Source organism: Cyprinodon variegatus, unplaced genomic scaffold (genome assembly GCF_000732505.1).
Source record: "Cyprinodon variegatus isolate N-32 unplaced genomic scaffold, C_variegatus-1.0 Scaffold1796, whole genome shotgun sequence".
NCBI classification, from domain to species: domain Eukaryota; kingdom Metazoa; phylum Chordata; class Actinopteri; order Cyprinodontiformes; family Cyprinodontidae; genus Cyprinodon; species Cyprinodon variegatus.
In genome coordinates this window covers 42,589-54,625 of record NW_015152249.1, presented here as the reverse complement: position 1 = coordinate 54,625, position 12,037 = coordinate 42,589, and the positions used below count along the sequence as shown (strand labels likewise).

The window sequence follows — 12,037 nt, the reverse complement described above, 5'->3', positions numbered from 1 at the left end:
TAAAATGAAATTAGACTGATTAATACATTTGATATTACAAAATGAAAGGTGACTTTAAATACAAATGAAAACGAATTTTTTTAACAACAGAAAGGAAATGTTAATCTGAATTGAATAGAATCCAATCACATAAATCAATTAAAGTGAAATGATGACATCAGTTTAAATCAAATGTCATAAAGTTTAAGAAGATAGCAGATAAATCTGCTTCTCAAAATGTGAGGGATTGTTTACTGCTTAACTTTTAACCACAAATATCAAATAATTGAAAGGGAATTTCTAAATCATGTCAATCTGTACTTTATCATTTTAATTTATTTAAATTTAGGATTTATTTTAGAATAAAATTATGATTCAAAATGACCTTTCTAAGATTTGAATCCTGCTTTCTGTTTCAGCAGCTGACAGACATTAATGCTGGAGCGAAATATATTTAACATATCAGGTTATTCACACATTCATTTTTCTTATAATTAACGTTAAAGAAAATATTTACAGAAAACTAATTGTAATAAAATAATATTACTGACTTTTGGGTCGTTGTAGTCCTGAAAGCAGTCGCTAGAGGGAGCTGTTATTCACACACAAAACATTTTTATGGGTCTTTTGGGGAAGAGATGGGAATTGTTTTTATTTTACATATTAAAATAAAATAAAAAGTTCTTAATGTGATTGAAAGAGTTTGTTTTAATTATGATTATAAACTCAAGTTTCGTGCAAAAGTTTTTAAAAGAGGTCATGTCTTCCTATTTGGCCTCTGATCTTTAACTCTTCTGATAGTCTAGTTTTCATATCACTATTGTTAATTTATTTTCCACCCATTTTAAGAGCCTGGCTGCAGGCTGTGCTTGTTTGCTCATGAAAAAATGAAAGAAATTGGAAACATTTGCGCTAAAAAACTGAAAACAGGGAGTGACAGCCTTATGTCCAAAAAAACCGGGGGAAAAAGAGATGATGAGGATCCTAAATATGATCATCTCCTGTTGGTCACATTCAGTTTACAGACATTTAAAGTCATAGTTTGGTCTTCTAAACAACAACAAACTCTTAAATTTGAAAGCTGAGTTTATAATTTCCTGATTACATGTTTGGTTTTCTTGCAGAAAATGGGTTTGATGATAAAACAGGATCGTTTGTATGTCTGGCCTTCAGATCCAATCAAGCAGGAGGGTTAATTAATGCATCCATGACGATCAAAGGGGCCGCTCGTTATGACGCGCTTTCTGTAGAAAAAGGCCTCAAAGAGAAATGGGCTGGAGGCTATTATCTTGCAGATTTCAAGTTATTTATCTCTGTTTTATTCTAATAAATTAATATCTTTTAATTTTACCTAAATCGGAAGAAACTCTGAAAATTTGCAAAAATGTTTATTATTCATGTTGTGATTTTTGTTTCAGTTTTTTATGAATTATCTTAATTTGTTTCCCAAATAAACAGAATTTTAAATGTTGGGATTTGTTGTAAATAAAATATGTAAATTAACTGCAGATCAGAAGCAAAACGAACTAAAGCCTCGTTTGGGTTTTAAATGTTTTAAAATTCTCTGCTGTAAAATAATTCCTATTATTTCTGCTCTCTGTGTGCAGAGCGGTTATTCTGCGCTTTCAGAGAAAAACCTTCACATTTATTTCCTTATGATAAAAAATAAAAACAAACCTGACTTTCCTTTCCGGTGCCCCATCCAACCTTCAATTGCAAACGTCACCATAAAGCAGGAACGGGAGAAGTTTTATTGCTTGTTTGAATGATTTCAGTGAATAATTAAAAACGAAATAATTAGAGGAAGATGAATGAAGTGGGATCCTGTGAAGGTTTGGGAGACTTTAGGGGCCTCAGCTGCAGGGTCCTCCCCCTCCCCTCCACCTTGGCCTACCTCGGAGCGGCTGATTGCGTCACGTGTTTTCTGGCCGTACAAATGATCCAGTAGGAGCGCGCAGAGGAGCACTCCCATATCAGAAATGATCAGCAGCAGCAGCAGCAGCAGCTATCTGCAGAGGAGGAGCCGCGCTGCAGCGATCAGGGGATCCAAAGAAGAGGAAAAGTCAAAGATCTTCCAGCAGCTGCAGCTCCAGCCTTTCTGTGCGCCTGGAGGGAGCAGCTGCGCCCGGCCGGCGGCTCTGCGCTGAGGACCGGAGCTCTTTATCACCGGGCCGTCCTTATCTGGTGAGATAAAACCCTGAGAGGCCCGGAGCGGAGCGCATGAAGCGGAGCGACTTTATCAACTTTCACAGGAGAAAATCTCTGCGGGCTGAGATAAATCTGGGACGCTCTCTGGTTCCGTTTGGGTCGGGATGCGAGCAGGCTGCGCGCGCCCTGATTGGCTGCTGTTAATCTCATTTAATCCGTCTCATGTCACTCAGGGTGATGCAGTGAAATATGAGCGATGGGATGAATGATTTATTGGCACTTTTTTATTCTCACGCCCTTCCTCTTTTCTTTTACTCTGTTGGAAACAAAAAATACTTTTAATTCCGTTTTTTAAAGGAGGGAATTTCTATCTAATTGTTTCCCGTTTGAGTCGTTTGCTTTGGAAATGACTTCTAAAGTATTTTGATTGTTTGTTTGTTTTTGTTTTTAGATTTTATCAACAAGAAAATAATTTCTTTTCTTTTAATGGAAGATAAAACATTTTTAAAACAAAAGTACAACATAAAATGGGTTTTGGACACCTGTAACTGTAAAATATTAGTCTACATTAAAATAAATTACATCCCAATAATTTATTTTAATTAATAAATTGTCAATTAATGTTACAAATGCTTAATATTTCCGTAGGAAAGAGTTTTATTTTTTAAACATTATTTCCTTTAGCGACCAGCTTTAATGAGGCGTTGCTTCCATGCAGTAAATTAAATATCTGAGTTTTAGTTAGAAAATTATTCACAGTTTGCAAAAAGTTTAAATCTAAGTAAATCATTTTTCTTTAAATAAAATAGTATACATTCAAAATAAGAAAAAACTATTGCATTGTCTTATTTTAGGTGCATATTATCTAATTATCTTATTTTAGGGGGAAAAAAACTCATTCCATTGGCAAACTATCTTATTTGTGAAAATAAATAAAATTAATTTGAGACATTTTGACTTATTTCTAGATCTTTTTTTCACTGTACGTTTCAAAAATAAGAAGTTTTACATTATTTTATCACATAATTTACAAATCAGATCTTATTTTCCGTTTCTCTTTAACAGAATGATCCTAATGGAAATTAACAAATGAAATGAGTGATATTTAATTTAGCTAGAAATGTGTTTGATCGTTTAATTGGTTGTGAAATGTACTGAAAATAGATGATGAAATATGAATTAAGATTGAGCTACATAAAATGTGCATAGAATTGTTTTTATTTTTTATTTTATCCTGATGGTTTCCTGCAGGTTTTTTAAATCAGATTTTTCCTTTGATGTTTCAGGAGGAGCAGCAGAAGTTTCTGCGGGTCAGACTGACCCAGATCCCCCTGAAGGCCCCCAGAATGTACCAAAGTCTGGCTCTGTCCTCCAACCAGCCCCCCTACCCCCATGACACCGGGAATTACATCCACCCCTCGGCCAGCTCTCCGGTTTACGTCCCCACCAGCAGGGTGCCGGCCATGCTGCCCTCCCTGCCCTACCTGCAGAGCTGCGAGTCCAGCCACCAGAGCCACGGCCTGCCCGGGCCCCACGGCTGGGCCCAGAGCGCCGCGGACGGCTCCTCCTTCGCTCCCAGCAGCCCTCACCCTCCGCACGGCTTCTCCTACCCTCACAGCCCGCCCGTCAGCGCCAACGCCGCGCGGGACGGAGGCTTCCAGGGTCAGTACGGGGGCGCGCTGGTGCGCTCCGTGGGGGGGTCTTACTCCAGCCCGTACGCGTACATGAGCCCGGAGATGGCCACGTCTTCCTGGACCCCAGGGCCCTTCGAGAGCGGGGTGATCAGCCTGCAGGGCCGGCAGGGGGCCCTGAGCGGGCGGAGGTCCAGTCTGGGTGAGTGGATCAAGGAATCATTTTATTTTATTCCAATTTATCCTAAAATCCAGACTTCCATTTTTTCCAGTTGATATTTTCCGGATGTTATTTTTATTATTATTATTATTATTTGCTGGTAAAGGTGAGTTTGGTCACGTGTGAACTCTGCATTCCCTTCATCCTCAGCAGCTTCTGATGCGCCTTTATTTATTCCAGGAGGTGATTCAATCAGAGCGCCTCCACCAAACGATGCCTCATTAGATTCAGACAATCCACATTCTGCTGAAAACGATCAATTAAAGTGTTAATTTAATCCCAGAACGTCAGGGTGAGCTGGAATACACACACAGTTCTCACCTGGATCCGCCCACCGCAGGTAGGAGCGTCTGATTGGCACCTCAGGTTGATCAAAGAGCGACTTTTATTCCGGGGATGTTTAAAGGATTAATCTGACTTAATCTATTTAAAAATATCCTCAATATTTAGTTTCAAACTTCTTCCAGTTTTGGTTAAATTGATGCATGAATCGAGTTTCTCTAATTATCGCTGTTGTTCTTTTATTAGTGGTTTATTTATATTTTAATGTTTAAACTCAGCATTACATGCTAAACAGAAGGTCGGATTTTAAAACATTTTAGGCATAAAAGAAATTATTCATCAATTAATTCACCTCAGTTTTAATTTTATTTTAAATATTTTAAAATAATTTATAGACATATTTATCAAATGTGAAGCCAACTTCCAGCCATCTTTGGAAAAACCTGAATTAAAGCAGCTGAATAAAATAAAGGATTTAATCTTTAGATTTGAAGTTGGGATCAAAGTTTCTCCAATAACTGAGGAAATGTTGAACTTTAGCAGCTCAGTGTTTGTGAGTTTATTAATAACTCACAGAAGTCGCCTAAATGTCTGAATATCTGAAAAATGTTCATTATGCATTTCCTTTATGCATCAGAGTTTAATAATAAAAGCGGATATTTCCCTTTAAATAAACTTTGATATCTTTCTTTTTATTAGTTTTATAACACTTTCCTTGCAAAATAAAAACAATGAACCAAAAACCTTCAGGGGCCGGAAGTCCTCCATCGGATCATTTCATGATATTTATCTCAAATATGGAAAAATAAAATGTGATTTTTTGAGGATTTATTATTTATCAAACGAATTTCTTGTCTCAGAATAATTTTAAAAGTTTTTTCTAATAATGAATGAAGAAAGCTGTTAGTTTTTCTTCTATGATAAATGATCAGCAGGACAAAGAGCGCATTTCACTGGTGAAGCTGGTGGATCTGATCTGATGATTTGACATCCGCTCCGTCAATGTTTCAGGGATGACGTCATCCAATCTTCTCTTCTCTTTCTTTCTTCAGAGCTGATGGACGACATGCCCACGGAGGGCAGAGAATGCGTGAACTGCGGCTCCGTGTCCACGCCGCTGTGGCGCAGAGACGGAACCGGTCACTACCTGTGCAACGCCTGCGGCCTCTACCACAAGATGAACGGCATCAACCGGCCGCTCATCAAGCCCCAGAAACGGCTGGTAAGACGGAGCGGAGGCTGTTCTAAAGGCCAGGGGCCATCCAGGGCTCATTTAGGGGCCCATCCTTCCAGGGCCCATCCAGGGTGGCCACCAGGGGCCATCTAGGAACCCATCCAGGGTGGCCCTCCAGGGGCCATTTAGGTGCCCATCCTTCTAGGGCCCATCCAGGGTGGCCCTCCAGGGGCCATTTAGGTGCCCATCCTTCCAGAGGCCATTTAGGTGCCCATCCTTCCAGAGGCCATTTAGGTGCCCATCCTTCCAGGGGCCATCCAGGGGTCCTTTAGGGGCCCATCCTTCCAGGGGCCATCCAGGGAGGCCTCCAGGGGCCATTTAAATCCATCAGCCTGCTGTGTGAAAATAAAAGGCAATCCTAATTTTAGTGGCTCCAAAGGTTCAGACCTTTAAAAATGAACCTGAAGTCATTTATGGGGAATTTATTGAGAATTCAATTATTTTCCTTGAATTTTCTTGATGAATGTCTGATCAAGGAAATGGTTTGGAAACATTGTCAGAACATTACAATTATTTATTTAATTTATTTACCAGCTTAATAATCTATTAGTGAATCAGTAATTAATATTTCTTTGGATTAATTAATTAACTGAGTTTGATTCTTAGCCTTTTTATGTACTGAAACAAATAAATTAGTTAAATAATTGATTTCGTTCATGGATGTCAAACTCATTTTATATCTTCAGCGTCATCAGCATGTCTGAAAGGGCCTGTTGCAGCTCTAGAATAAAGCATTTTCTTTATAAATTGCTCTGATGTCAGAACGTTTTCCCATTTATTTAGAGTTTTTAGCCATTCTTTTTTTTTATTGAAAGGAACACGTCTTTATTCTCTTACATAAAATCCATTCTTTGGCTCCAGAGGGCCGGTGTTGTTCTGTAAGATGAGCAGCCAGATCAGCATACCCAGAGTCAATACTCACTTTACAAATGAAGAACAAATTTTAAACTACCTTAACGGGTGTGTATCCCCTTAGTCATTTTCAAAAAAACTATTAAATTATTTACTTTTTGGTGTTTTTTGAAGCGTATGGCGATCTGACCGTAAGTTGTTTTTTCTTTGGTACATGACTAAAGGGATAAAATCTGATGTCTTGCGCATACGTATGACCATAGATATGCACAGTTTTCAGTCTGGTTCTTCTGACACCTCAGTACAGTTTAAGCTGGATTTTGATAAACATGTTTAAGCTGCTAACAGCCAAACTTGGACTAGGCCGTTTAGGTTTGTTTGCTGCTGCCGGCCAAGGTTTCACTGCTGGCTTTTTTCCCAGGAACTCTCCGCTCTGCAGAGCATGCGGCTGTGAGCTGCTGCATTTCTATTTGTCCTGAAGTGACCTTGGCCTTGATAAGAGTCGCTTTTAGACACGCTTCTTTGCAGCCTCAGCGGTTTTCCTGCTGCCTGGAAATGAGTTGCCCTCTAAAACAATGCTAATGTTTTTGTGATGCATTGGAGGACGGCAGAGAAACGAGAAGCATGTCTTCCCAGCTAACAGCTCCTTGTCTCTGTCCACCACAGCAGACCCCGTCCCGCCGCGCCGGTCTGTGTTGCACCAACTGCCACACCAGCACCACCACGTTATGGAGACGCAACGCTGACGGGGAGCCCGTCTGCAACGCCTGCGGCCTTTACATGAAGCTGCACGGGGTAACTGGCCCCCGCAGGGCATGGAGGTCACCTTATCTGTTCTCAGAGGGTTTCATAACACACTGCAGCTTCTGTTGCTCTACTCCCTCCAGGTGCCCAGACCTCTGGCCATGAAGAAAGAAAGCATTCAGACGAGGAAGCGTAAACCCAAGATACCGAAAAATAAAACATCCACAGGTGGGCTACACACTGAAATAATTTAATATAAATAAGTGCATTTTTTTATTAAATTGAGGAGGTAAATGAGACACGGTGCTAATGGATCAAGATCATTTACATTTAAAATATGAAAAAAAAACAGTTGCATTGTCTTATTCCAAGCACATATTATTTAATTATTTTATTCCAAGACTAAAAATATTAATTCCACTGAAAAATCATTTTATTTACCTGCGCAAACTAAGGGTACACTGAAAAAAATATAACACTGCTCAAATAAAAGAAAAGATGTCCAGATATCAAATCTAAAAGATTTGACTTTACAGAATCTGAATTTAATGTAAACAATAATTCTGCATTTAACCCAACTTTAAATCTTTGCCGTTCCAAATCACTTTCTGAACATTTCAGCTGATTAACCAAACTAATACATTAAAAATGAACCAACCTAATGTAATTACCTGTAGTTAAATTAACATGAACTAATGTTTGTCTTGACACCAGTTAATTCATTTAAATATAACAAAATTATAATTTTCATATTTCATTTGACTTTATTTCAAATGAAATAGATTGCTTTAAATGTATTTATTAATTATAAACATAGCCTTAAATGCTGTAAATCCAGGTGATGTAAATGGACGTTAACTAACCTCGGCAAGAGGTAGCAGTTAGCATCCGTCGCTAACATGCTCACCAGTGACGGCTGGGTATCCAGCATTTAAACCAAACAGTTAACTAGCAGCTATAACATTGATTATAGGCAACTTCTTTGCTACTTTCGTTTATTTATGGGCGAAATCCACCCAGGATGAAGAGACGAAGAAAATGGCGCTCTGTCTCTCTCTCTCTCACCGTCTGGGACTTGGACTTGATCACATGCTCTGACTGCAGCGTGCAAAACACAATTCACATGTGACTCAAACAAAAACAATGACCTGCAGGTCATGAAGAAATATATAAACATTGAGAGAAATCAAAAACTTTGTACGTTTATTTAATTCAGGTTAAATCAAACTTGACGTCTCTAAATCCTAAAAGAATGAATCACACAATCAAATCATTAATTTCATCCGGTTTAGTGACAGTCATTAGTTTGAATGAACAGCTACATGTTACACTTTTTTTAGTGTAGATACATTTTATTTAGGACATTTTTACTAAAGAATTACACACTGGAAAAAATAGAAATCTAGATAAGTCATTTTTTCTTAAAATAAGTGCATTTTATCTTGGATTGAGGAGGTAAAAGAGACATTTTGCCAATGGAACAAGACAATTTACACTTAGAATAAGAAAACACAATTGCATTGTCTTATTTCAAGTGCATATTATCTAATTATCTTATTTTAAAGTAAAAAAAAACTATCTCATTTACCTACTCAAACTATCAATTATCAAATACACTTAATTTAAGATATTTTTACTTATTTCTAGATATTTTTTCTAGTGCAGATTATTGAAATAATCATCAATTTAGTAATAATTAATAGTTAGCTGGATTATAAAAACCTGCCTTTAGGCCACAGAGCGACTTAGAGCAGGAATTATATCAAGATTGGAAAAAAAATATATAAACATTTTGCATTTTTACATTAAACACTTTTTCATCTGTCAATCTGCTCTATAATCCAGAACTCCTCACCTGGAAAAGTTTTATTTTCTCCCGGTTTCATTTCATAAAAATCTTTCAGGATTCTTTGGCTATCCGATTATTAATCGATTAATTGACAGATTTATTGATTTGCATGGTTACTTGCAGCCCTAGTTGGAATAAATGTTCGTCCTGTTTTATTTCTAGGATCCATCACCTCGGACACCAGCTCCCCATCCTCCCTGAAAGTCTCTGAACACGCCTCGGCCATCAAGAGCGAACCCAGCATGGCGTCCTACGCAGGGCATGCAGTCACACCTGGCGCTCAGGTAGCCCCTCCTCCACACACACCTGGTCATACAAAGTGGAATTACTGATGAAAACTTCTCATGGTTGACTCTGAGTCCTTCACTCTCTCTGACGTTCAGCATCCTCTTTTAGTCATGGCGGTTATGACACAACGTATGACATCACTACCTTATCAAGATTCTGAAGGGATGGTGTTGTTTTCCCTCTCTGTCGGGAGGAGAAGAGTCAACATCTTATCAGGGAAGATGACTCTAAACAGCATCCTTCTGTTAATTTAGCATAGCCATAGTTCCCTGGATCGGATAATGGAAGCACAGGAAAGCATCATCCTCAGCGCCCTGCTGCAATATTTACTCCTCCTGCAGGACTTGGAGGCGATGGAGGAGTAGCAGCAGGTCCAGTGGATTCTTAAAGTCCACATCCTGCATGAAACATGAAATTAAAGCTGCAACATGAAAGTTGTTTGATTAAAACAGCAGGAGAACTTCAGTTCCGTACCTTCTGGAAGCAGATGGTTCATATCCACTGTGACGTTCAATACTGAGATCAGTTTGAGTTAATTTCCTCATTTTCTACAGTCAGACCTCTCTGCTGCAGCCAGTGGAGCTCCTACTAATCCACAGATGAGGGAGAGTTGGCCTGGTGGCCTAGAGCTGAATGCTATCCGGTTCAATCAGGGGCGGATTTAGGAAATTTGGGGCCCTAGGCAAAGACAGGCAGGGGGCCCTCTGAATGGAGAAGACAACAAATAGAACAGAGCTATTCTCCAGATAGAGAAATGTTAATAGAATAGACATAAAAGTAAATAACCCAGTCCTTCTTTTCACTGTAGACAAGCCATGATCTGCTTATCTGTTCTCCATTTTTCATTTGGATGAAATAATAGCTGCATGAATCATGACAGCAGACAAGATAGAGGAGAGCAGGAGGCGGGGTTACCAATCTACTCGCTCTGGAGAGCAGAGTTCGCTGCTTTTAGATGTTGTCTCCAAAGTCTCCAGTAGCAGAAAAAAGTCTCTAGATTTGGCGCTAGGAGCTTTTTAGAAATCAAAGTGCTAGAGGGGTCTGAAAAGTGGCTAAATATAGCGACTAAAGCGCTAAGTTGGCAACACTGCTCTTTGCATGGTTTGTTTTCAAATGGTTTGCTGCTGTCTGTTTGGACCTTTCTATTGCCTAATGGTAAAACCTCCACTGGATTTGATCCTCACAGCCTCCAATCTGGGTCCCTGAGCAAGACCCTTAACCCCACACTGCTCCCTGAGTGCCGCACGATGGCAGCCCGCTGCTCCCAAAGGGGAGGGGTTATAATGCAGAGAGGGAATTTTGTTGCTCTATAATTGTGACTGTGGAATGAAGGCTAGAAAAAGAAATTTTTTTTTGATGTTTTACGTTTTTATCTGAAAATATGTTTCTGAATTTTCAGAAAAAACAACATGAACACATTTTTCTTGTTTGACTAAAAACAGCCGGTGCAGCTGAGCTAGCTTTTCCAGAACAGTGTTTGAAGATCAAGCAACAGGACGAGGCGTATCAGAGAACATGGAGGATTTTAAAAAACAGGAAGGAACTTGAAGAGTTTTTTAAACTTCGATCTAAAAGTCTAATTAAAGCGGCTTCAGGTTTTCTGTGCATAAACCTGCCTGGTTGGTGAAAAACATTCCCTGCTGCTCCAGGAGCCCATATATGGATTATTATTGGAATTATTATGGAATATGTGGATTATTTTCATTCATCTTTTACTTGAATGAGATAAAAATTATTATTTTGTGTAACAAAATATGGCAGACCAAAACTAAAATCCCCAAACCTTCAAAACTGAGTAACAAAGTAACAAAGTACAAATACTTCATTACTTCAGTATAGATATTGGCTATCTAGACTTTACAGGAGTATTTATTTTTTTAGAAAACTTTTTCCTTCTAATCCTTACATTTTAAAAATTAGACTTTTTAGTTTTGTTTCTTTTAAGCTCATTTTCATGATGGCCTGTTGGCCTCGTTTCATCCAGACAATTCATTCCTTGTGGTTGGACTCGGTGCTGCCCCAACTTGTTGCTCACCACAAACCAAGACAAATATGTTTTTCCAGATGATGCAAAGTTAAATATGACGCCATTAGTTATAAAACTAAGAAAATAGAGTCTAAGGAAGTTATCATCCAGAATAGTAGAAAAATGTTCCTTTAATCGAGTAGATCAGGAAAGCTTCTGGCTTTAACATTTTATCCTGCATTACTTTTACTTTTATACTTTAAATATTTTAAAAAATGGTACTTTTACACGTTTACTGGAGTAAAAAGCTGAAGTTGATCCTCTAACTTCTAAAAAAGTGTTTTTAATCAGTAGGATTTCTACTGGAGGAATAAACATGAATAGTTTTAACGCCTTCAGCTAAGATAATAAAGGATCCAAAGAATCCCGACTTCAGAAGAACTTCAGACTGATTTATTTTTATCTGCATGTTTAACAAGTTTTAGGGTTGATTTAATTCATAGTTAAATCATAGTTTTGTTTAACCCTGCTGCTTAAACTATAATCTCATCCTTTTTCTTATTCCTCCTTTGGGTCAGGTGACCTAACAGGAGCGAATGGTCCAATAGGAAGTATCAGGTTTTTACTATTTACTCAAAAGAAACTTTTTCAACATTGCATATTTACTGCTATAATTTATTTAATTAAAGGCTTCACTCTAGTATGTCTATAATTTATTAAACTAAAGTTGCAGCTTGATTCTCAGTGGACCACAGCATTATGAACCAATGCAGATAAAAAAAATATAAAAACATAAAATAAATCAATTTGTCAGGTTTTTTGTAACTTTTATCAGGAGCTTTTT

At 38.3% G+C, this 12,037-nt stretch overlaps 1 protein-coding gene across 1 annotated transcript in view; it reads left to right on the top strand.

Moving 5' to 3' along the window:
- The first annotated feature begins 1,963 nt into the window (after positions 1 to 1,963).
- The window catches only part of LOC107104570 (transcription factor GATA-5-like), a 12,117-nt gene continuing 2,043 nt past the window's right edge, over positions 1,964 to 12,037 (top strand). The window contains exons 1-6 of the mRNA XM_015404589.1: positions 1,964 to 2,163; positions 3,414 to 3,960; positions 5,313 to 5,482; positions 7,013 to 7,141; positions 7,234 to 7,318; positions 9,102 to 9,223. Coding sequence (XP_015260075.1) covers positions 3,474 to 3,960; positions 5,313 to 5,482; positions 7,013 to 7,141; positions 7,234 to 7,318; positions 9,102 to 9,223 — 993 coding nt within the window. The 5' untranslated portion in view covers positions 1,964 to 2,163; positions 3,414 to 3,473. The remainder of the gene's footprint in view (positions 2,164 to 3,413; positions 3,961 to 5,312; positions 5,483 to 7,012; positions 7,142 to 7,233; positions 7,319 to 9,101; positions 9,224 to 12,037) is intronic.